This window comes from Plecotus auritus (assembly GCF_963455305.1).
Source record: "Plecotus auritus genome assembly, chromosome: 2".
Classification (NCBI taxonomy): domain Eukaryota; kingdom Metazoa; phylum Chordata; class Mammalia; order Chiroptera; family Vespertilionidae; genus Plecotus; species Plecotus auritus.
Genome location: NC_137771.1, coordinates 166,580,159 through 166,605,004, shown reverse-complemented (window position 1 = coordinate 166,605,004; position 24,846 = coordinate 166,580,159). Strand labels below are relative to the sequence as shown.

The following is a 24,846-nucleotide window of genomic DNA, read 5'->3' as shown; positions in this document are numbered from 1 at the left end:
ACTGGCTTATTTCACTTAGCATAACGTTCTCCAATTCCATCCAGGTTGCTACAAATGGTAAGAATTCCTTCTTTTTTATGGCAGCATAGTATTCCATTGTGTAGATGTACCATAGTTTTCTGATCCAGTCATCTGCTGACGGGCACCTAGGCTGTTTCCAAATCTTAGCTATTGTAAATTGTGCTGCTATGAACATAGGGGTGCATATATCCTTTCTGATTGGTGTTTCTAGTTTTTTGGATATATTCCTAGGAGTGGGATTACTGGGTCAAATGGGAGTTCCATTTTCAGTTTTTTGAGGAAACTCCATACTGTTCTCCACAGTGGCTGCACCAGTCTGCATTCCCACCAACAATGCACGAGGGTTCCTTTTTCTCCGCATCCTCGCCAACACTTGTCGTTTGTTGATTTGTTGATGATAGCCATTCTGACAGGTGTGAGATGGTATCGCATTGTCGTTTTGATTTGCATCTCTTGGATAATTAGTGACTTTGAGCATGTTTTCATGTGTCTCTTAGCCTTCCTTCTGTCTTCTTTCGAAAAGATTCTATTTAGGTCCGTTGCCCATTTTTTTATTGGATCCTTTATCTTCCTTTGATTAAGTTGTATAAGCTGCCTGTAGATGTTGGAGATTAAACTTTTATCAGTGATAACATTTGCAAATATGTTCTCCCATACAGTGGGGTTTCTTGTTGTTTTGTTGATGGTTTCTTTTGCTGTGCAAAAGCTTTTTATTTTGATGTAGTCCCATTTGTTTATTTTCTCCCCTAGGGGCAGTATCAGTGAAGAAGTTCTTTCAGCATATGTCTGAGATTTTGCTGCCTGTGGATTCCTCTAGTATTTTTATGGTTTCCCATCTTATGTTTAAGTCCTGTATCCATTTTGAGTTTATTTTTGTGTATGGTGTAAGTTGGTGATCTAGTTTCATTTTTTTGCATGTATCTGTCCAATTTTCCCAACACCATTTATTGAAGAGACTGTCTTGACTCCATTGTATGTTCATACCACCTTTGTCAAATATTAATTGTGCATAATGGTTTGGGTCGATATCTGGATTCTCTATTCTATTCCATTGATCTATATGTCTGTTCTTGTGCCAGTACCAGGCTGTTTTGAGAACAGTGACTTTGTAATACAGTTTGAAATCTGGTATTGAGATCCCTCCTACTTTACTCTTCTTTCTCAGGATTGCTGTGGCTATTCGGGGTCTTTTTTTATTCCAGATGAATTTCTGGAGAGTTCTTTCTAGGTCTGTGAAATATGCCGTTGGTATTTTAATGGGGAGTGCATTGAATCTATAGATTGCTTTGGGTAGTATGGACATTTTAATGATGTTGATTCTCCCAATCCATGAACATGGTATGTTCTTCCATCTGTTTACGTCTTCCTCTATCTCTTTTTTCAGTGTCCTGTAGTTTTCTGCGTATAGGTCTTTTACCTCCTTGGTTAAGTTTGTTCCTAGGTATCTTAAATTTTTTGGTGCGATGGTAAGTGGGATTGCTTTTTTAGTCTCTCTTTCTGTAAGTTCACTATTGGTGTATAGAAATGCCATAGACTTCTTGGCGTCAATTTTGTATCCTTTTACATTGCCGAATTCATTTATTAAGTCTATTAGTTTTTTGATGGAGTCTTTCGGGTTTTTTATGTACAATATCATGTCATCTGCAAATAAGGACAGCTTTACTTCTTCTTTTCCAATTTGGATGCCTTTTATTTCTTCTTCTTGTCTAATTGCAATGGCTAATACTTCCAGTACTATGTCAAACAGGAGTGGTGAGAGTGGGCATCTCTGTCTTGTTCCTGTTCTTAGGGGAAATGGTTTTAGTTTTTGCCCATTGAGTATGATGTTAGCTGTGGGTTTATCATATATAGCTTTTATTATGTTGAGGTACGATCCTTCTATTCCCACCTTGTTGAGAGTTTTTATCTAGAAAGGGTGTTGGATTTTGTCAAATGCTTTTTCTGCATCAATTGATATGACTATGTGATTTTTATCTCTCAATTTGTTTATGTGATGTATCACGTTAATTGATTTGCAGATATTGTACCATCCTTGCATTCCTGGGATAAATCCTGCTTGGTCATGGTGTATGATCTTTCTGATGTACTGCTGGATCCGATTTGCTAGAATTTTGTTGAGGATTTTGGCATCTACGTTCATGAGGGATATTGGCCTGTAATTCTCTTTCATTGTGTTGTCTATCTGGTTTTGGTATTAGGGTGATGCTGGCTTCATAGAATGAGCTTGGAAGTGTTTCTTCCTCTTGAATTTTTTGGAATAGTCTGAGGAGGATAGGTTTTAGTTCTTCCTTGAATGTTTGGTAAAACTCTCCTGTGAAGCCGTCTGGCCCCGGGCTTTTGTTTGCCGGAAGCTTTTTGATGACTGCTTCAATTTCTTCCATAGTTACTGGCATATTGAGCTGTTTAGATTCTTCCTGATTGAGTTTTGGAAGGTTATATTTTTCTAGGAGTATGTCCATTTCCTCCAGGTTGATCAGTTTGTCCAGCTTGTTGGAATAGAGTTATTTGTAGTGTTTTTTAACAATCCTTTGTATTTCGGTGGGATCTGTTGTTATTTCACCTCGTTCATTTCTGATTTTGTTTATTTGGGTCCTCTCTCTTTGCTTCTTGGTGAGCCTAGCTAGAGGTTCATCAATCTTGTTTATCCTTTCAAAGAACCAGCTCTTGGTTTTGTTGATCTTTTGTATTGTTTCTTTGGTCTCTATGTCGTTTATCTACGCTCTTATCTTTATTATTTCCTTCCTTCTGCTTACACTGGGCTTTTCTTGTTGCTCTTTTTCTAACTCTTTGAGTTGTAGGGTTAGGTAATTTATTACCATTGTTTCTTGTTTTTTGCAGTATGCTTATAGAGCTATGAATTTCCCTCTCAAGACTGCTTTCACTGTGTCCCATAGATTTTGGATTGTAGTGTTTTCATTGTCATTTGTTGCCATGATGTTTTTTATTTCTTCCTTGATCTCTCTGGTAACTCAGTCATTGTTTAATAACATGCTGTTTAGTCTTCATGTGTTAGATTTCCTTGGATTGTTTTTATTGTAGTTGATTTCCAATTTTATGCCACTGTGGTCTGAGAAGATGCTTGATATGATTTCTATCTTCTTGAATTTGAAGAGACTTTGCCTATGTCCCAACATATAGTCTATCTTTGAAAATGACCCATTGCACTTGAGAAGAATGTATATTCTGTGGCTTTGGGGTGAAATGTTCTGAAGGTGTCAATTAATTCCATCTGGTCTAGTGAGTCATTTAGGATTGATGTTTCTTTGCTGATTTTTTGTTTAGAGGATTTGTCCAATGGTGACAATGGGGTATTAAAGTCTCCTACTATGATTGTATTGCTGTCAATCTCTCCCTTGATATCCTCCAGGAGATTTTTTATGTATTTGGGTCCTCCTGTATTGGGTGTATATATGTTTACCAGAGTTATTTCTTCTTGTTGGATTGCTCCCTTTAGTATTATGAAGTGGCCTTCCTTATCTCTTGTTATGTCCTTCACTTTGAGATCTAATTTGTCAGATATAAGTATTGCTACCCCAGCTTTTTTTTCATTTCCATTCGTCTGGTAAGCCTTTTTCCATCCCTTCACCCTCAGTCTGTGTGTGTCTTTTTTTTTTGAGGTGGGTTTCTTGTAGACTTTAGATATATGGGTCTTGTTTTCTTATCCAATCCATTACCCTATGTCTTTTGATTGGGGCATTTAATCCATTTACATTTAAAGTTATTATTAATAGGTACTTGTTTGTCGCCATTTTTATTCTTTACCCTTGTGTTCCTTCTTCGCTTCCTATTTCTTTCTTTCTTTCTTTTTTTTTTTTTTTTACAGCAGACCCTTTAGAATTTCTTGCATTGCTGGTAATAAATTCCCTTAGTCCTTTTTTGTCTGTGAAGCTCCTGATTTCACCTTCAATTTTGATTGGTAGCCTTGCTGGGTACAGTATTCTTGGATTCAGACCCTTCCTTTGCATGACTTTGTGTATTCATTCCATTTCCTTCTGGCCTGATGAGTTTCTGTTGAGAAATCAGTTGCTAGTCTGATGGGGGTTCCTTTGTAGGTAACTTTCTGTCTCTCTCTTGCCGCTTTTAAGATTGTTACTTTGTCGTTGGTGTTTGCCAATTTAATTATAATGTGCCTTGGCGTCATTCTTTTGGGGTTCATTTTTCTTGGGACTCTGTGAGCTTCTTGGATTTGTGTGGGTGTTTTCTTCCCTATATCAGGGAAATTTCCTGTCATTATTTCTTCAAACAGGTTTTCTATTCCTTGCTCAGTTTCTTTTCCTTCTGGCACCCCTATTATGCAGATGTTGTTTTGTTTCGTGGTGTCCCAAAGTTCCCTTAGGCTCTCCTCCTGCATTTTAATTTTTTTTTTCTAGAAGCTGCTCTACTTGGGTATTTTTTCCCATCTTGTCTTCTAGCTCACTGATGCAGTCCTCTGCTTCTTCTAGTCTACTCTTGATGCTTTCTATTGAGTTCTTTACAGCAGCGATGTCATTTTTCATTTCTTCTTGGTTCTTCTTCATTTCCTCTTGGTTCTTACTCATATTGTTGAATTTGTCTTCCATTCTTTTCAGCCACCTTATGACCATTTCTCTGAATTCTTCCTTTGGAAGGTTGCTTGCCTCCATTTTGTTTACTTCCTTTTCTGGTGATGCCTGCTTTTCTTTCATATGCAGGCTGTTTCTTTGTCTCCCCATGGTCTCTCTTCTCCGGATGTCTGGTTAAGTAGTTCTCTCTCTCCTGCGTTGATTTAAAGGCACAAAATACAACACAACCAGGTACAACACACACGGCACTGAACAGAAATGTATTCATGATATTAATAACCTCCAATAAAGGTGACCACCAGAGAAAGGCAAACTAGGGGATAGGAGAGAAAGAAGAAGAGGAAAAAGAAAGAAAGAAAAAGAAAAAGAAAAAAGGAGTGAAAAATGAAACTGGGAAAAGGAAAAAAAAAGTAAGAGAGACAAGAAAGAGACTAAGAGAGAAAGGGGAACAAACTATGTATTTGGGGAGAAAACTCCAATAGAACAACCACTAATCCCAGCAAATGCCAGCAACAAGTACCTGGGGATTAATACAAACTACAACACCAACTAATATCAAGCGAGGCAAGGGAAAACAGAAGCAAAAAACAAACAAAAACAAAGCAAACAAAAAAACAAACAGACAAAAAGAATAAACAAAACAATCTCACAAAAAAGCATAAAAATTCAATATAATCAACATTCAAGCAAACAACAACAAAAGGACAAAGAAAAAAACAATTTTTTGGATATTTAAGACAGTGAAGAGAGAGGTGTGTATGGACTTGGAGCAGGGGATTGTAGATTAGATATATAAGTAGGGTGAAATTTTATCAGGGGGTAAACCGAAAGAATAGGGAAAATCTAAAGCAGGAAAGGGGTAAGATAAACAGGACACAAAAAGGGGAAAGGTTAGGAAGAGAGTGATGGCATAAAGGTAGAGTTGAGATAGAGTAAAACGATGCTAAAGGAAAGATGAAAATAGAATGTAGAACACTAATCCCAAAGTAAAATAAACAGAAAATAAAATGATACTTTAAAAAAAAGGTGAAATAGTAGTAGTAATGATACTGATTGAAAATAAAAATGTAATAATTAAAAAGGTAAAATCAAGTGAGGAAAAAAGAAAAAAATTAGTTTCTTGAGTAAAAGATGCAAAAAATGAAAATAAAAAAAATAAAATGTGCAGTAGTGAATGTCATTCACTTCCTCTATTGTTCTGTTTGGCATGCCTGTTTCTCAGTCCAGACAGTATTGCAGTTCCCTGCGTTCCACTGCTCCTCAGTGTTGTAAGCCAGTCCTGATTTTTAAGCAGGCGGTGTGTCTTAATTTCTCGTATTCCTTTATTTTTGATTACACAAGAGTCAATTTGTGATTCAGCCCCTGAGTGGCAGTGTTTCTGGATTGACTTCTGGACCTCTTTGGCCTCTCTAGCCTGTATTTAGATCAGGGGTGGGCAAACTTTTTGACTCGAGGGCCACAATGGGTTCTTAAACTGGACCGGAGGGCCAGAACAAAAGCATGGATGGAGTGTTTGTGTGAACTAATATAAATTCAAAGTAAAGGAGCGGAGGGGAGAGCAAGAGAACCCTTCGCTCTTTCGGCTCTGCGGGCTGGATAGAACAGCTGAACGGGCTGGATCCGGCCCGCGGGCTGTAGTTTGCCCATGGCTGATTTAGATCATTCTTTCCCTGTGGCACTCAATACCGGTTTGTGGGAGTGGGCTGCCTCAGAGCTGGCTCTCCAATGGTCACTCCCCACTCTGATCCCCAGGTTCCAGAAAAACAACTTTCCCCTGCAGTCTCCCAGGTGTCCCCAACTGGGTGATCCTATGTATTGGGCTTAGTAATCAGAAGCAAGGATTTGAAGAGGAAAAAGCCCAAGTGTGCGAACAATGGGTCTGCGCACAAGTCTAAGCAGCTGGCACACCTTTGAAATTCTTAGGCTGTCCCTGCACATTAGATCAAAATGGGTTGCTTTTTAGAGATCCCTTCTGTTAGCAGCTCTGAGGACCCCCTTCCACATTCACGGATCACGCCAGCCCCAACAGCCACGGATTTTTGTAGGCACAGACTTCCCTGGTCCTCCAGCTCCCACAAAACAGGTGTTTCTCTCTCCCGCCGGCACCAGAGACCTCACCTTATCCTAGGCAAAATCTGACCTTTCCGTGGTGGAGTGTAGAGCTCCTCTGAATCCGCATGTTTGCGCCAATTGGGGACCAGTGTTCTGGGGATCGCAGCTGTTCGGTGGGTGCCGCAGTTGTGGATTTTCAGGCTTCCAATAAGCTCCACTTTTCCTTTCAAGATGGCGCAGTCTCCGCGTCCAAGCCCGTAGCTCCGGGAGGGAACCCAGCCGCAGTGGGGGCTGCCAGGTCAGGGGAACCCTGTCTAGCAGTTCCCCACCTTCTGCTGGAGTTTAGCTGTCCCTTAACTTGCCAACAAACACTCCTTGTGCGACCCTCAGCTGTTCTTTCTTTCTGCTCCGGGACAAGGCTCGGAACACGTTCGTCTATTCCACCGCCATTTTTTCCCCCTTCCCCCCTTTTTTGTTTCTTGATTTACTTATTTGGCTTCCAGAAGCATGATTTAGTAGGAACACAGTAAGTGTCAGTGTTCGCTGCATTTGAAAAGTTTAGCGTAAAGTGGAGTGGGTAATTAAAGATACCTTTATTTGGTATTAATGTTTATTGAATGAAAATAAGGTATGAACTTAAATGTCCATGTCTAGCTTTTCAAAATTGCCCTGGGCCATTCAAAAATTTCCCCTCAAATCCTTACAAATGCCAAAAATGCAAGCAGAAATCATTAATTGCATCCTTATTATTGATTATAACCAGTAATATTTGTTTAATGAAAACTTTTGACACATCAGAGGGTATATATAGCTCTGCAATGTATATTTTTTAATAAACTGGGGCTCTTGAAAATTAATGTGTATATATAATGCCTATTATTTGAAACAAAATTTTATTATTATTGTTTTATAATTATTTTTGTTTTTAACATTGTTAGTCACTCTGAGTTTTTTTCTCAGGACAGCTACTCCCAATGTATATATTTCATGAGTAGAAAAATGTTTGCTTTGTGTTAGTCTTTTCAGAAGAGTACTGTGGAAACTTTTTGAGAGAACTGCCTATATTTTTGTTATGATAAACTGTTTATTGAGCTGGAATTTATTCTGAAGGAATTTGATCTAAACAGCCATGAAAATATTAATGCTGTGAAATCTTTTTCATGCTTTACTTCTGATCTTACTACTGGTCGAAATGTGTTCTTTTCTTACCCAGTGATGAATCTCTTCTGGGGGCGGGGGGGTCACTGTGGGGATTAGCTCCCGCTGTGAAACCTGAAAACAGGATTTTCTTACAGATTCTAAGAAACGTTTAAGTAGCTTAGAAATACTATCAGTAACCTTCTTTGTTTACAGGTCACAAACTTTTTTTTTTTAATTTCAATTTTTAATTTTTTTTAGGTTAGTTCGTACCTGAGGATATTGTTCCATTGATTTTTAGAGAGAGTGGAAGGGAGGGGAAGAGATAGAGCAACATCAATGCCAGAGAGACACATTGATTGGTTGCCTCCCACATGCTCCAGGGCTGGGGATCAAGCCTGCAACCAAGGTACATGCCTTTGACCAGAATCGAACCCAGGACCCTCTACTCCATAGGCCAATGCTCTACCCACTGAGCCACACTGGCTAGGGCAGGTCACAAACTCTTGGTCTTTTCTGGCAAGCTATATCTCTTGGAAGCTTAGTGTAAATTGATTACATAGGATAAGATTGGGATGAGCTGAGAGTTGAACAGTCAAGCAGTGATACTTATCAGTATGACTAGTATGTAAGAAAGGTTTTGTAGTTTTACATGGAACAAATAAAGATATATTTTAAATTTTTTGAGTTATTTTCATTTGTATTTTAAAACTATGGGACCTTGAAAGCTTGTTTAGAGGTTCTTGCAGAGGAGCGAAGCTACTCATATACCCTTGACCAAAGAGAAGTCCTCTTCTCCATTGGGGAAGGTCACCCCATTTGACGAAGAAGCATGCAGCTTTGGGAGGGATGAGCATGGAGCGGTGAGGAAGGAAGGGGACACCTGCCTAGCCAGCCAGATTAGCAAATCAACCCTGGCAATCAATGGGGTGACAGATGTCACAGCCAGATCGCCCTCACATCCATTTGAAAAAAAAAAAAAAATATATATATATATATACACACACACACACACATATGGTATCCCCCAAAATGTATACACACTCTTTGAATAATTATAAAGGCAGTGTTTATTAAAATACATTTCATTTTCAAAATTGAGCTACCAGCTGTTAAAGTGTGTATACAATTTTTTGGACTATATATGGGTTAAAAATTGTGGAAAATAATGCATAATATAAATTCACCACCTTAACTATTTGTAAGTGTACACTTCAGTAGTGTTAAGTATATTCACATTGCTCACCCTATCTCTAGAACTTTTTCATTTTGCAAAACTGAGACTCTATAGCCATTAAACGACAACTCATTTCAAGGTATGTTTTTCAGTTATGGGATTTAAGTATGTATGAAACTTTAAGAAACAGACTGTCTTTTATTGTTACTGCACCTACTGTCACTTCTTCATGTCACTAGTTGTGTGTAGCAGGACTAATTCATACCAGCTCCTGCATCTGAACTGAAGGGGGCCCACTGTGAAATCGTCTCAGGAGCTTTTCAACTTTTCACTTCTCTATCTACAGGCTGGGAGTAAAAAGTTTAATCGAGCCAAACTCTTGAATGTGGGCTATATAGAAGCTCTCAAGGATGAAATATGGGACTGCTTTATTTTCCACGATGTGGACCTGGTGCCCGAGAATGACCTGAATCTTTACAGGTGTGAGGATCAGCCCAAGCACCTGGTGGTGGGCAGGAACAGCACTGGGTACAGGTAAGGCGGCTCTGCTCCTGGCCTGCTTGCCCTGTTGTCACCAAGACTGTGTGCGATGTCATGCCCAGAGTGTCCTAGGAAAATGAGATCTAAGAAAAATGGCACATGACATATCACTTAAAGTTCAAAATGGAAATATGAGAAATCAGGTTTTTCATTTGAGGAAAAAAAGCCCTACAGCAGCCTTGACAGAGGAGCTCAAAGACAAAAGGAAAAGAACAGGAGGGAAAATAATGCAGGCATTGCAAACCAGGGCCAGCCTCACCTGCAGATCCACACACTGGAACTTTTTCAAGCTGCCCCCCACTGTGCAGAATTCCAGTAACTTATCTGTCTGTCCTTGATTTCTCCCTCTTGGAGGCAACAAATGTGTGCACCTTAGTTCAGCTCTTAGGTCTCTGTTGTGATAATGGGACGTCTCTTTCCACACGGTGGCATCTCCCCCGAGTTCTGAGGGAGAGTAGGGAGGGGAGTATCTACTGAGCAGTCAGCTCAGGAGCCAGAACACCCAGGACAAGTTGCTTTTCTCAAAGCCACCGTGGGAAGTGCTAGGCACCCCCATTTCTGTCTTCATTCCCCATTTCTTGTGCCCCCCAGGAGAGGGATATCTGCCTTTCAACCTTATTTTATACCAGCTTCTATTTAAGCACAGCCTAGGGGAAATAGTGACCAAGAAAATTCTCTACGAATGAACTGTATATTCGCTTGTGTGTGCACACTTACCTGTCAGCTTTCCCCAGAGCCTGCCATTCCCATGTGCTCAAGTCTATGGTGCTCACTGTACTCCAGGCCATGAGACCACTTTGAATAGGCCCGGTGCCTGCCCTCAAAGGGCTCCCTGTTGTGTGCTGGTGGGGAGACAGCTACAGTGGAGTTGCATCAATTTTGCATTTAACTTTAGCAAGTTTAACTATGAGCGCTTGGTAATGACTCGGGGGAGGAGGAGGAGAAAAAGCTGTGAGGGGGTGAAGATGCCATGTGCCTGAATGAGGGCAGATGTGGTGGGGCCACAGGGTTTGGGGAGGTTCTGGAAGAGAATCACGGACCTGAATCTCATTATCTGGAGGTTTTGTTTTCTGATCTCTGAGCCACCTAGGCCTTGAAGAAAGCAGCGTATCACAGCTGGGCACCGTGTATTTTCAGGAACATGTAAAACCACCTGTTCACTCAGGTATTGATATGTTTGCACTGTCTACAGCTCAGCATACCTGCATGTCAAACCCTTGGCATAGACACTAAGTAAACATCTGTGGTGAGAAATTACAATTGCACAGTATTTATTTTTCCAGAGCAAAACACAAGATTGTTTTAAGCGCAGGCCTTTTGTTGGAGTTCTAGTTTGTATGTTAAGCTGCACCACAGAAACTGAGTTCTTGGGCATTGCTACTGGGAATTGATTTTGAATAAAACTTCCATGTCACAATCATGGATTTCATCAGAGGCTACTCACTCTAAAAACAGCCCCTGGCCTGGCCAATGTTGCTCAGTGGTTAAGCTTCAACCTATGAACCAGGAGCTCAGGGTTTGATTCCCAGTCAGGGCACATGTCCTGGTTTTGAGCTCAATCCCCAGTAGGGGGTATGCAGGAGGCAGCTGATCAATGATTCTCTCTCATCATTGATGTTTCTATCTCTCTCTCCCTCTCCCTTTCTGAAATCAATAAAAAAAACAAAGACAAAAACAGTCCCTGTACAAATATTGCTGTTTTGACTTGCTATTGTAACTGGCCAGACATTTCTTTTGTAACTATCAGAGAGCCTTTGTCTTTTTTTGAGTAACTGGCAGGTTTTCCTAATGTGAATCAGGGGATTGAATGTGTCCTCCTTTTTCTTCTGGTTGCAAGAAGCTTTGAGCCAAATTAATTTCCTTTTTATTGAATTTATTGGGGTGACATTGGTTAATTAAGTTATATAGGTTTCAGATGTATAATTCTATACTACATCATCTGTATATTGTATTATGTGTTCATCACCTCAAATCTTCTATCATTCATCCCCCCTTTACCCTCTTCTCCATATCTTCCTTTTTAAAACTAAAAAGAATCTTTTTTTAAAAAAAATATTTTTAATTGACTTCAGAGAGGAAGTGAGAGGGAGAGATAGAAACATCAATGATGAGAGAGAATCATTGATTGGCTGCCTCCTGCAGACCCCCTTCTAGGGATTGAGCCCACAACCCAGGAGTGTGTCCTGATCAGGAATCAAACTGGGACTTCCTGGTTCATAGGTCAACACTCAACCACTGAGACACACCGGTCAAACTGAAAAGAATCTTATTTGCAGATCTGAGTTCTAATATCTTTCCCACCTTAATCTTCTCATCTGGTTGAAATTTTCCTCTGGTCTTTGTTTGTCATTTATATTTCTTTGCTTTGTTATATTTAAACTAGGGGCCCAGGGCATGAATTCATGCACCTTTAAAGGAACTGTGGGCCACGAGGCTGTGGTGGGCACAGGGGCAGGTTTTGGCCCATCTTCCGTGCCCCTGTCTGGCCCAGCCCCCTGTCTGCCAGCAGCCCCACTCTTGCCGCCACCGCTTCCATGCACTGACGGCGCCAGTCCCACTCGCACCTGCTGACAGTGCGGAGCGATTGGGGCTGGCGCCAGCAGCGGGTGCGAGCAGGGCCAGTGCGGTCAGCAGGTGAGAGCAGCAGCGGCTGCCCTGATTGCCCCTCAGGGGCAGGGGGAAGTGGAGAAGCCCTCAGGGGTGATCGGGCCAGTAGCTGCCTCTTGCACCCACTGAGGGTGCCGAGTGATTTGGGCTGGCGCTGGACGCCAGCAGCCGGTGTGAGCAGGGCTGGCGCCGGCAGCAGGTGCAAGCACTGGGCGGGACCATGATGCGCAGGAGCAAAGAATTTTCAGTAACCACTAGAGGCTCACCCGATGACAGTGACCGGCGCCCCACCTTGGTCTGGCGCCCCCCACTCACCTGCTTCACCATCCTGCTGCGGCCATTGCCTACCATGTTCCGCGCGTGCCCCCTGGTGGTCAGCGCATGTCATAGCGACCAGTTGTTCGGTTGTTCCGCCGTTCAGTCTGTTTCCATATTAGCCTTTTAGTATATAGGATTGCTTCATCTTCTGTGGCCATGGAGAAGCATGCATTAATGATGACCTTCCCCCACCGTTTACCTTTACTACTTTGGGCAGAATCCCTCCATAGCTGGCAGCTTTGGTGGCAGGCAGCTAAGTGTCTGCTCCCTGATGGTAACTGTGTGTCTGCTCCCTGTCAGTGTGCCACAGAACTTAAATCCGTATGCCCTTTATTCATTGTCACAACAGTTACATGAGTATGATAAGTGCAAGAAATGTTTTCACTTTACACCCATGCAGAGAGGAAGTTAAAGTAAATTGCCCCACCAGTCTCAGATTCTTGTTTCACCCACTGACTGTGGGTCAGTGATAGAGCTCTGGACCAGCCTGTGGCAAATTTTACTGCCAAGAATCCCCTTGGCATCTATCTGCTTTCTTCAGGGACTCTACTGTGATTGTCTGACTACATTTTCCCAATCTTACAGCCCTTTAGGAAGAAATAAAACTGTGCCAGGGCCAATTAAATAGTAAGAAGAAAAACCAAAAGCAAAGATCAATACACACATAGACATTTGCTATCCAGGAGGCCACAGAGACATGGAGTTCTATAGCCTCCCTTTCCGATGCTCTCCTTCTGCACTTCCCGCCCCAGCTGAACCGTCTCCAGGTGCTGCTCAGCCTGCACTTTTCTCCCTGTTTCCTTTTCCTCATGAAGTCCTGGCCACCTAGAGGTGCCCCATTTTTCTACCTGTCTGAATCCTCCGGTGTGTGGTGTCTCCTTCCTCAGAATCCTGATATGCTCACCTCTTGTTAGACTATAAGCCCTGAGGGCAGGGCCCAGGGATTAGAGTTTAGCCAGCCACTTGCTCAGGGTGCACAGTGGTTTCTTCATAGATCCCTATCAGATCATCAATGCTGGTTTTCTCCTGGTGCCCCCTCCGTGGTGCTTGGCAGGTTAGGCCTGGGCCCTGCTTCCACTCTGCCCTGATGAAGCTACTGGTCTTTAGGTAGTTAAGAGTCTCTTCCCAGTAAGATTCCAGTAACCATGGCAACAGGTCACTGTCTTCAGTGTCTTGGGCAGTAATAGCTGCCTTCTGAGCACTTTCCTTTTGTTTATTTTAGGTTATAATTACACAATTTTCTAGAATTTTAGGTTGAGGGTATATAAGTAAATCTGTTTCCATTATGGGTTAAACAGGGTCCTGTGAATATTTCTCTTCTCTCCATGTCCAGTGCGGCTAGAGAGCAGTCCGGTTCTTGAGTAGGGGCTCCTGGGGATTGAGAAAATGAAAGAAAGAGACAGACACAGAGATGGAAGGAAAAAGCTGGGGCTGGGTGGGACCACTGTCCTCTGACAGGGACAGGGACGCCAAGCCAATACAGTGTGTTTATTTTATGCAGCAAAAACCAGGAAGTTTTACTAAAGGTCAAGACAAAGGAGATTATGCACATTCTTGGGCGGACCCCAGTCATATTCATTCCTGGTGGTTGGCTGAATTTAAATAACAAAACCCACCCCCTGGCCCCTGGGCTGAAGGTCAAGCTGACAACACTCCTGCCTCTGGCCAAGCGTGTTTCCAGGACGCTGCTTTGCCAATGCCATTGGATTCAGCTGACAATCATTAAAGAAATGCTCATGTGCCTTCCCAGGCGCTCTCTACAGGGTCCTCCCCATCTATGGTCAGAACATAGAAACAAACGGTTGAACCACAAATTACCGGTTAGATGGCACGTGTCTATGTGTTTATTGATCTCTTCTTTTGGTTTTTCTTCTTATGTAGAAAATCAGAAGTATTTCATAGGTCCTAGAGCACTTTGAACCAAAGTTAAAATTACAAATCCTCCATATATGCACATCCTTTTATTCAATGACATCTAAGTTATTAAGCTGCCTTCATTTGCATTTCTGAATTGTTGCAGTGTTATCTTGAGGGATATCTTTATGTCTCAGATTTGCTAATTAGTCCACCAGTAATCATAAGAGTGCTATGTGACTGGGTGGTACCTTCTGGTCCCTCTTGATCTCTTCTCTTTCCCCATTTTCTTGTGGGTGTCCCCATGGCTCCCCCCTCTGTCCTCTTCTCATCTGCTGCACTGTCCTTGGCAGTGCATTTCCCCTACCCCTGCCATCCGGGTACCACCTCTTGACAGCTTATTTCCACAGCCATATCTTTCTTTAGCCTCTCTTCTCTTTTGAACTTGGACCCCATATCCTTTTGACCACCAGGGACATCTCAGACTCCACTTATTCAAAACATAATTTACTGTTCTGTATACTCTGTTTCTGCGAAAGCCACTATCATCTACCTAATTGCTCAAACCAGAAATGTCATGGTTAGTTGAGGTGTATTGGGTTCTTCAGGAACAGGCTCTGAGATGGAGCTTTGCATGCTGCGAGTGGAAATTTGCATGCAATGTGTGAGCAGGAACTGTCTCCTGCTCTCTACCCCCACCCAAAACAAAGTGAAAGTAAAAATACCAGTATATTCTCTGTGACACTTATTCATGCTGAACCTGGTTGCAGCTTCAGAATCCTTCTTAACCCAGTGCCCTGTAGCTACGACTACTCGTTGGATTGGCAAATGGGATGAAATCTGTCATCCACATCTTATGGTATGGTGCACACTTACAGGTACTTCTGTCGACCTCTGCACGCAAACATTAAACATTAGCAATAACAGGTGGGTGGCACCTTGCTTAGTGAGAAGATGTGAGCACTTGTCTAGACAGGAATGGAGGCCAGACAGGCAAGGCCAGGAATGTCAGGAGGCAGGTGCCCAGCAGGAATGAATGGGTGGAGTGCATGGTCTTCAAGTTCCTAGAATGCCGGCCCTGAATCAGAGACTTCTCCAGTGTCTGTGGAGAACAAAAAGCCTTTGCGCTAATGTTCTTACCTTTTCTCTCCTCTCTTCTGCTCCAGGTTGCGTTACAATGGATATTTTGGGGGTGTTACTGCCCTAAGCCGAGAGCAATTTTTCAAGGTGAATGGATTCTCTAACAGCTACTGGGGATGGGGAGGCGAAGACGATGACCTCAGACTCAGGTGAACAACAGAGACAGGTCCCCTTCACGGGGCTCTGTGGTCAGTGATGGTTCTGGAAACCTCTGTGTTATAGTTCCTATAGATGCCAGTCCAGCAGGGCACGAGGCCGCAGATTTGGGTATAAAGGGTGTCGGGGGCAGAGGGAAGATGCCCAAATTGCTCTTTGACCTTGGCAGTGTGGAAATGATGGAAGGTGGCTTGCTCCTGGCTCGCGGGTGTTAGAGGCCCGCAGTGTTGACAGAGGTCTCTGTGGACTTGTCCGTGAGCACTGCTTACTGAGAAGGGTCTCGCCAGTGAATGCAAAGCTGCAATTTGAGGAAAGTGGCCAGAGGGCTCGTTGTAAGCCTGTGCTTTCTCTCAGAACCCAGGGAATCCTGCCTAGTTCCCAGTGCCCAGAGCAGGGAGTGCCAGCAGCCTATGGTGCTGCACACCTGAAGCCGGCCAAGAGTTCCTCTCAGGCATTAGCCAGCCCCGCATACCCTGGGAGCAGCTGCTGCCTGCCTCCCAGGCCGATCTCCGTGCTGCTAGCATTACCCTCAGGTTCTCCTGGACTGCTCTCTGCTCTGAGGGCTTCAGAGGGAATATATCTGACCTCTTCTCTCAGCTCTTCCTCCCCTGAGCAGATAGCTATCAGTATCCCTACCTCCCAGAGATAAGTAATTATTCAAGAGCCTAGGGCCAGTATCTTTAAAATATATGTATTTTTATTTATTTCAGAGAGGAAGGGAGGAGAGAGGGATAGAAACATCAATGATGAGAGAGAATCATTGATCAGCTGCCTCCTGCACGCCCCACACTGGGGGTCGAGCCTGCAACCTGGGCATGTGTCCTGACCAGGAATCGAACTGTGACCTCCTGGTTCACAGGTCAATGCTCAACCACTGAGCCATGCCAGCGGGCTAGGGCTAGTGTCTTTAGACTTATAATAACAAGGCCTTCCTGGCTATCAGGGGACCCCCTTTCCTCCTGCCATTGTCTCTTGGGAAGGAACTCTGTCAGCTGGGATTCTGAATGAATATATATGTGACTGCCAGAACTTGCCCCTTGCTTCAGCCTAAAGAAGCCAGGGCTCCCTGCTGGTCTTGTCCCCGTGTGTAAGCTTAGAGTCTGGGATGTTTCTGGCAGGAGGGGAGTGGATTTCCCTGACCAAAGTTTCCCTAAGAGTATCATCACTGTCCCTTTTCCCGCTGCTCCTTGGCTGCAAGGTCCAGGGAAGCACCAAGTTTTGCTTTTTTCTTAAAAAAATATATATTTTATTGATTTTTTACAGAGAGGAAGGGAGAAAGATAGAGAGTTAGAAACATCAATGAGAGAGAAACATCGATCAGCTGCCTCCTGCACACCTCCTTCTGGGGATGTGCCCGCAACCAAGATACATGCCCTTGATCGGAATCGAACTTGGGACCTTTCAGTCCACAGGCCGACGCTCTATCCACTGAGCCAAACCGGTTAGGGCTTTTGCTTTTGTTTGATAAGAACATCAGGGCCTTCAGAATGATTCTCAACTAATGCCATGGATGATTAGATGATTTTAACATAAAAGTTGGTTGAGATTTATTTACTAAATATTTTTTGGCTCACCTGTGCAGCGGTCACCACCCTTCTTTGCACTTACATATCACATTGCAGTTTGCAAAGCATGCTCCTGTAGACTCTCAGTTGAGCCTGTCTGATCACCTCTGTAACACCCTTGGTATTTTATAGACGGGAAACCAGGACCTAGAACAATGAACTGACTTACCAGGATTGTAAATAACGAAGTCTAGATTTGAACCTAGGTTCTATGGGCTTATAGCTTGTGACTTTAAAAGATCATTACTTTGTTAAAAGGAGGAAGCGCTAAGTAAACTGGGATCCTAAGAGACTTGATTTTCCTATTTGTCACACTTTAAAAAAATTATTTTTCAATTACAATTGACATACAATATTATATTAATTTAAGGTGTACAACATAGTGATTATATACATTTATATACCTTAAATCATGATGTTTTAAAACATGTACTTTCTCAGTTGCTTTTGGAAAATGACATACTATAAATCGACACATCTTCTTTGTACCCCAAAAGTAAATGTTAAGTGTGATTTTTTTGATGGACTTATTTCCTGAGGCCCAACATTATAAGAAAACTATAGGCCCTGTGCACAATATTCTTTCTTTAATATGCAGATAAGCAAGCTATGTGTGACTCTGTGTGTGCGCACCTGTGTATAAATTTTTACAGATGATTCTGTTTAAGTGCCTAGTGGTAGGTAAGTAGACTAGACTTTTTTTTAACCACCTGTGTTCTTTTTCTAGGGTTGAGCTTCATAGAATGAAAATAATCCGGCCAATGCCTGATGTGGGTAAATATACAATGATCTTCCATACTAGAGACCCAGGCAATGAGGTGAACATAGGGCGGTAAGTCCTGGCTTCCGAGCCTTGCCGGCTACCTGCTTAGTCCCTTCTGTCAATATTGGACACTGCGGAATCCGATCAGATGAGCCAGTTTATTTTGTTCAAAGCTTTTTTATTGGGGTAATTTTCAAACAGACACCAGAGGATATGTTTTTATTGATTTGTAGAAAGAGGAAAGGAGAGAGAGAGAGAGAGAGTCACTTGCCTCCCCAACATTCCTCAACTTAGGGATTGAATGCACAACCTGCATATGACCCTGACTGGGAATCGAACCCACAACCTTTTTGGTGTACGGACAACACTTCAACCAACTGAGCCACCCGATCAGGGCTCCCCTAACTTTTAAAATAGCATTAAAGGGCTTTTGACCCTTTTGTTGAAGTCTACATTTTCCTTTTTAAATCTTTATTGTTGAAAGTCTTACATATTTCCCCCTTTCCTCCCCATTGACCCTTTTTAGTCTTCCTCCACCCCTCTGAAGTCTACATTTTAAAACAATATTAGTGGGCTTTTAGCCTTTTTGTTAGAATCTACCACTTTAACAAAATAAATATTTCTGTTTTCCCTTTGTCTTACTAATCTCTGTCCATAGGCATGCATCTTTCTCTTTAAATAAAAAAAATTATTATTGAATAGATAAAAAAAGAATACTTATAAATTATATGAAAAATCTGAAGATTCTTGATATCATGAACACTAGTGGTGTCCCCCACCCAATGTATGCCTATTACCTGTGTGGCTCTCCCCATATCTGCTCCCCAAAACAGGAGGCAACAATTTCCTGAAAATTTGTGATAATTATAATTATTTGTGCCATTTCTTGTTTTCCCATATATTTGTATACCTACACAAAAGATTGTTTAATTTGCATGTTTCTCAATTTTCTCTAAGTAAAATCCTGCTGTATTATCTTCCCCTGACTTTATTTAGCTCAACATTGTGCTTCTGATCTCCATCCACATTGTTACTGTAACTGAAGTGGATTGCTTTTCTCTGCTGGGCTCTTGGGACCAGCTCAGTTCACCACCCACGTTAGCCCCATCCCAGGCTCCGGCCACACCCTTGCTTATTCTTCTTCAAATGCATTCTGCTGCTTGCATGTCTGTGCATCTTGCACAGGGTGGTTTCTCTTCCTGGGAGTCCTTTCCCTCACCTTCTTCACATAGTGAATTTCTCCTCTTTTAAGCCTCAAATTTTCCTTCTTTGCAACCCCTCTCCAGACTCCATCATGAAGTGAGGTGCCCTTAATTCATCCTCTTCTCCATACATTCTAACTTAGTTTGAGATTCTTAGGAAAGCTATGTACACTCCTTGCATACAGACGCAGTTTCCCCAACAACAGTGGAGGATTCATAGATCCCCTGAAACCTACACAAGGACCTGTTAGCAGGGGACAATACATATCACACGGTATCAGTGTATATTGTACCTGTACATCCTTCTGTCCATAGGCTAGGGGCTCACTGTATGCAAGTGTCATTATCATATGACACTTCATCATTGGTCTCCAGGGTCTCACATGGGGTCTGGCACAGGAACACATGGCTATCATTGATGTCTGTTACCTTAGGTAAGGAAAATAAACTTTTTTTGCAGTAAGAAACCCAAGGGCTGCAATAATTTACCAAGATGCTTTTGCGAAATTCTGTGGCAAGGCAAAAAGCGATGGAAATATATGTTAAATTCTTGTCTTACACATTTGTTGTTTTTATCTTTAGGATGAAGCTCTTACATCAGGTGTCACGAGTCTGGAGGACAGATGGGTTGAACAGTTGTGTTTATAAATTACTATCCGTGGATTACAATCCTTTATATGTCAACATCACGGTGGATTTCTGGTCTGGCCCATGACCCTGGATTGTCTGGTGATGTTCGGAAGAACTGGATATTTGATTGCAATAATTTTGGCCTAGAGACTTCCCCTAGTAGCACACATTTAGAACGTGCTGCAGCTGATTATCGAGCTGAACTTTTCCTTTTTGTATTTTCTTAGTAGAGCTCCTGGTGAGATGGAACATAATGCAATAGTAACAAAACAGCTTTCTTAGTTGTTTTGATCACGAAGGTTAAAATATTGTAATAGATACTTGAAGGACTAAGTGTAAAAGGAAGACTCAAAAACTATCAAGCAGGCTACTTGAGAACACTAATTGAAGGAGATTTATTTAGGTTTGAAGTGATTCATTGTGGGATAAAAGAGACCACCAGAAATAAATTGCTGAATGTCCCAAAGAACCAGAATTGTCCTCCCTGGAGGGGAAAAGGTACGAAGATATATTTCTGTCCTCATTTATCCTGCATGGCTGGTCCTGGTGAGAAGACAGTGGCAGAAGAGGGGGAAAAGGTGAAGAACCAAGATGCAGTGGACTTGAGACTTTATGAGGTGGCGGGAGAACAGGACCAGATGGAGAGGCAGCCACAGTACTGGCCGCTGCTGCTGCTAATCCTGTCACCTGCCCGGATACGCCTTCCAGTAAGACCCCAGCAGAAGACATTATCTACTACTTTTTCAATCATTTTTGTAAAATGATTTTGTACATGTAGGATATGAATGAGCAGTTTACAAATTACATAGTGACTAATAATACATCGAAAATACCTCTTCAGTAAAAGATAAAAAAGCTTTGGGTGCTCAGTCTTGTTTACTGTTGTGTGAGGTCTACTGATGTGTTGATTTCAGTATCCATAAGCCTAACAGCTTAAAAACAACACAGAGGCGACCAGCCCTCCCACTCCCCCTCTTCCTCATCTTCTGTTCCTCCCCTGCTCTTCCTGTGTACAGCCGCCTTGTGGAAGCCGCTCCAGGCCTTTGGCAGGTGCCTCTGCCTCTGGTCTCCTCGCCTACATCATAGTTTTGTTTTCTTTATCGTCGTGTGCTTATTCCCTTCTCGTGATCAGTCATGGGAACAGCAGGGCTGGCCTAGGGGGCACACCTGGTTGGTTGTAGGACAGGAAGGCATGGAGCCCATGGTTTGGAAGCCTTTAATTTGGAAGGAAGGTGGGGTCATGGCAGGGACTTGAGTAGTGGCAGTGATTTGGGAGAGAAGCCACCGGCACTGCTGAACTTCCTGGGGGAGGCGGTGGGGACGTGGGAGGATTATCTAAGGAAGGTAATAGGAGATGGGTACTGAGTTAGAAAGAAAAGTATTTGGTTTGCATAGGTGAATGTACACGTAAAGTAGATGTGGATTTCTTAAGCAAGGATTGTGCAACTGTGCCCCGGGGGTCTCTCTATCCATCATTATTATGTGACACTTCGTTAAATTTTAGCATGAATGGGTGCCAACCAAACAGGGCGAGGGAGGGAATGGGGATCCCAAGAAAGATAGCAGTCACCACCCAAGTGGGGAAGAAGAATTGATGGGGAAATACATCTTATAGACATGATAGGTTTACCTAGGGCTGGCTTGGGTTACCTTTAACTCTGTAGGGACAAATAAGTGTTTTCTTTTTCTTTATTAGCACAGAAAGAATGATGGTTTTCATTTTTCTGCCCTCTTTGCTCTTCTCTCTCTTTTCTGCAGAATCTTTCTCTGGCATTCTGTTCCAATTTTCTTAATTATCACAACATACAGACTGAACTGTTGTAATGGCCAATCCCCAATCCAGGGGTCCCCAATTTGGAGGCTGTGGGTCCCTGGCCATGGTTGAGGAGGGTAAAGCAAGAGACTATGTGCAAGAAATTTGAAAATCAGTATTTGAGAATTCCATTTTTCAGTCAATGGAAATGAAATACAGTTACTGCCATGTGGGAACTCCCTGTGCATTTTCAGCTATTAACAAAGCATCTGCATTTTTTAAATGTTAGTAATCACTATACTATGCCTATTACTATTCTTCAGGTAACTCTTATAATTCTTTCAACTAACATAATGTCCAAGTCATTTAAGTGACTCATGATGAAACTTCTTGAGGTGGAAGATAATTAAAACATTTTTTGTTTTGTTAATCCTCACCCGAGGATATTTTCTCATTGATTTTTAGAGAGAGAGTGGAAGGGAGAGGGAGAGACAGAGAGAGAGAAACATCCATGTGAGAGAGACATATTGATTGGTTGCCTCCTGCACGTGCCCCGACCAGGGCCTGGGAGGAGCCTACAACAGAGGTGTATGCCCTTGTCCAGAATCGAACCTGGGACCCTTCAGTCTGAGGGCTGACACTCTATCCACTGAGCCAAACAGGCTAGGGCAAGATAATTTTTTAAGATCTTTATTTCCCCACTGTGCCACTGACCTCATGGGAAAGAAGCCCAGGGACTGGCTGGAGGCATGCGGCTGCTCTCCCAGGCAGGGGAGTTCAGTCTCCTTGGAGCAGAGCTTTCCTCTAATTCCTGCCCTGTGTATTTCCCATTGTCAACTGCCACTAAAAGGCCACGGTTTTTGAGTATTGTAGATGTGCCTGCCATAATTTGCTAAGGGTTATATGGATGCAGTCTATTTGGACATCACGGTACTTAGCATGAAGACTGTTCTATAAGATTTCATTGTTTTTTTTTCCTCACACTACCACGTATCATACTCTATGGCTTGTAGTGTTTTTACATGCACTCTATTGATCCTGTTGAATCTTGAGATAAGTAGGGTAGATGAGGAAGTGGGGGTTAAAAACAGGTGGGGGACTTGCCAGAAGTCCCTCCGCTAGTAAGTAGCAGACTCAGGACACAAACTTGGGACTCCTGTCCACAAGATCATCCTATATAATAAAAGCCTAATATACTAAGTGTCCAATCATCTGTTCAACCAATCAAAGTGTACTATGCTAATGATATGCTAAGGCCGCTCAACTGATCACTATGACGTGCACTGACCACCAGGGGGCAGAAAGTCGACTGGTCGGTCAGTCACTACAACATGCACTGACCACCGGGGGCAGACGCTCTGACTGGTAGGTTAGCTTGCTGCTGGGGTCTGGCTGATCAGGACTGAGTGAGATGGGCCGGACATGCCCTGGAGTCCTCCCATAGCCCCTCCCCCCAGCTGGCTCAGCCCCTGATGGGTCCCCATCGGGGGCAGGGCCAGCCAGACCCTACCTGCACATGAATTTGTGCACTGGGCCTCTAGTTATACAATATTTCCCTCATCTAGGCTTCTCTCATTCTTTGCTGTAGTTTTTCTGAAGCTATATTTTGGTCCTAGTTCCTGGAAAAGTTGGTATCTTCAGAGTCCTAAAGAGTATGTTCCATTCTCATTCAGTCTCTGACCTTTTACAGACATCCTCTATTTTTTTTGTTGTTGTTTTGTTTTGTTTTATTTATTTTTGCCCTTAATGCCCTCACTTCTACTCAAGCTTCTATCAGACAGGTTTCCTGGGGGCACCCAAATGCTCAGTAAGTGGACTCTTAGGTGAGATGAGACATTTTCTGCCAGACTCAAAACCTCACTTTCCCCAAGTCCTGTACATACACAGTCGCTCTCAAAAGCCATTAACATGCTTCTCAAGATGGGCCACAGTCAGGTACGTTTCATCATTTATTTTGCAATCACATTCCAAAACTTCTTTTAAAAAGTCTATTCCTTAGTATTTAAGTGATTGCCTTCTTGATTGCTTTAGGTGCCCTGAAGACGGTCTTGTACCTGCTGAAGAGGGCCTGATAAGTCTTGAAATCATTCACAAGGATGTGGCCAAGAGGCCCTTCCCCAGGGACCCTGCCTGTATAGGCAAAGGCTCCATTGCTCCACCGACAGCTGTTGAAGTTGAAAATGCAAATAAAATTGTACCTTGTGTGTATGTGTGTGGCGTGTGTGCATGTGTGTGGTGTGTGTGTATGTGTGTGTATGTGTAATTTTGGACCTTGGGGGAGAGATTGGTGAAGGGTGGGGCATAACAATAATTGAGTGCTAGCTTCTTATTAGTCAATTTCCTTGTGCTTTTTTATTGTAACTTTCCAATAAAAATGTAGGTATATACATACTGCAAAAACAAAAACAAAAACAACAGATTCAAGTGAGTAACTCCCCAAAGTCAGTAAGAGGAAAAGATAAGACTTGAACCCAGGTCTCTCTTGACTTCAATATCTTTGTGTGTGTGTTTTTTCGCCCTCAGAATATTACATTGTCAGGAGATTATGAGATTTTTCTGTAAAGGCAGCATGGGCAGAGATCTCATTTGTAGCTAGAAATAATACAGAGCCCTGGCTGGGTATGTCAGTTTGTTAGAGTGTTGTCCTGTACCCCAAAAGGTTGTGGGTTCAATTCCTGGTCAGGGCACATACCTGGGTAGTGGGTTCGGTCCCCGGTCAGGATGTGTGCAGGAGGCAACTGATCACAGTTTCTTTTTTTCTCTCCCTCTCTTTCTAAAAATTAATAAAAACATGTCCTTGGGTGAGGATTAAAACAACAACAACACAGAACTTGAGATGTATCCACTAAAATGTCTTATCTTCATGACTCTAGTACATTCTTCCACTATGGAGTAGGAGTTTTGCTGAAAAGCTATTACTCATAACTATTGGTTGAGGGCCAGTTAATTTGGACCAATATATTTGGTCATTAAACTTACTGCAATAAATTGAAGCAAGATGACATTAGTTGGCATGTTCCCAGGGATTATGGGCCAAGTAGAGTTCTTCAGAACAGATTTATGGTATAACTTCCTGTCAGTATCTCTTACAGGCTGTTAGCCATTCTGATGCACACTTTGCATATCTTGCGGAACCCTCCCAGATCTGTGTGAGGAGAGACATGTTTCCCTGAAACAGTTGCTGGGAGGCCAAGTGATATGCCAAAGCCATGCAGAGCTGGGGTTTGGAGCCAGGTATTTGACTCCAAAGCTCTTGTTCTTAACCACTTCATGGTAACAGACGACAAATACACAAAGAGAGGAAATTAGGGTGGGCCATTGGAGAGTGTCATGTCCTTCAACCAAAGGCCCCCAGGAACACATCTGCAGATAAATAAATTGGGATCATGA

General features: G+C 42.6%; 1 protein-coding gene across 5 annotated transcripts in view; it reads left to right on the top strand.

Annotated features, from left to right (window-relative positions):
* Positions 1-20,571, top strand: part of B4GALT4 (beta-1,4-galactosyltransferase 4) — a 38,948-nt gene extending 18,377 nt beyond the window's left edge. For 4 of the 5 annotated variants that reach the window (XM_080656809.1, XM_080656807.1, XM_080656806.1 and 1 more), the window contains 4 exons: positions 9,275-9,462; positions 15,414-15,536; positions 17,836-17,940; positions 19,656-20,571. In XM_080656809.1, coding sequence (XP_080512935.1) covers positions 9,275-9,462; positions 15,414-15,536; positions 17,836-17,940; positions 19,656-19,788 — 549 coding nt within the window. In that variant the 3' untranslated portion in view covers positions 19,789-20,571. The remainder of the gene's footprint in view (positions 1-9,274; positions 9,463-15,413; positions 15,537-17,835; positions 17,941-19,655) is intronic. The other variant, XM_080656810.1, reaches the window with a different exon arrangement.
* Positions 20,572-24,846: the final 4,275 nt, after the last annotated feature.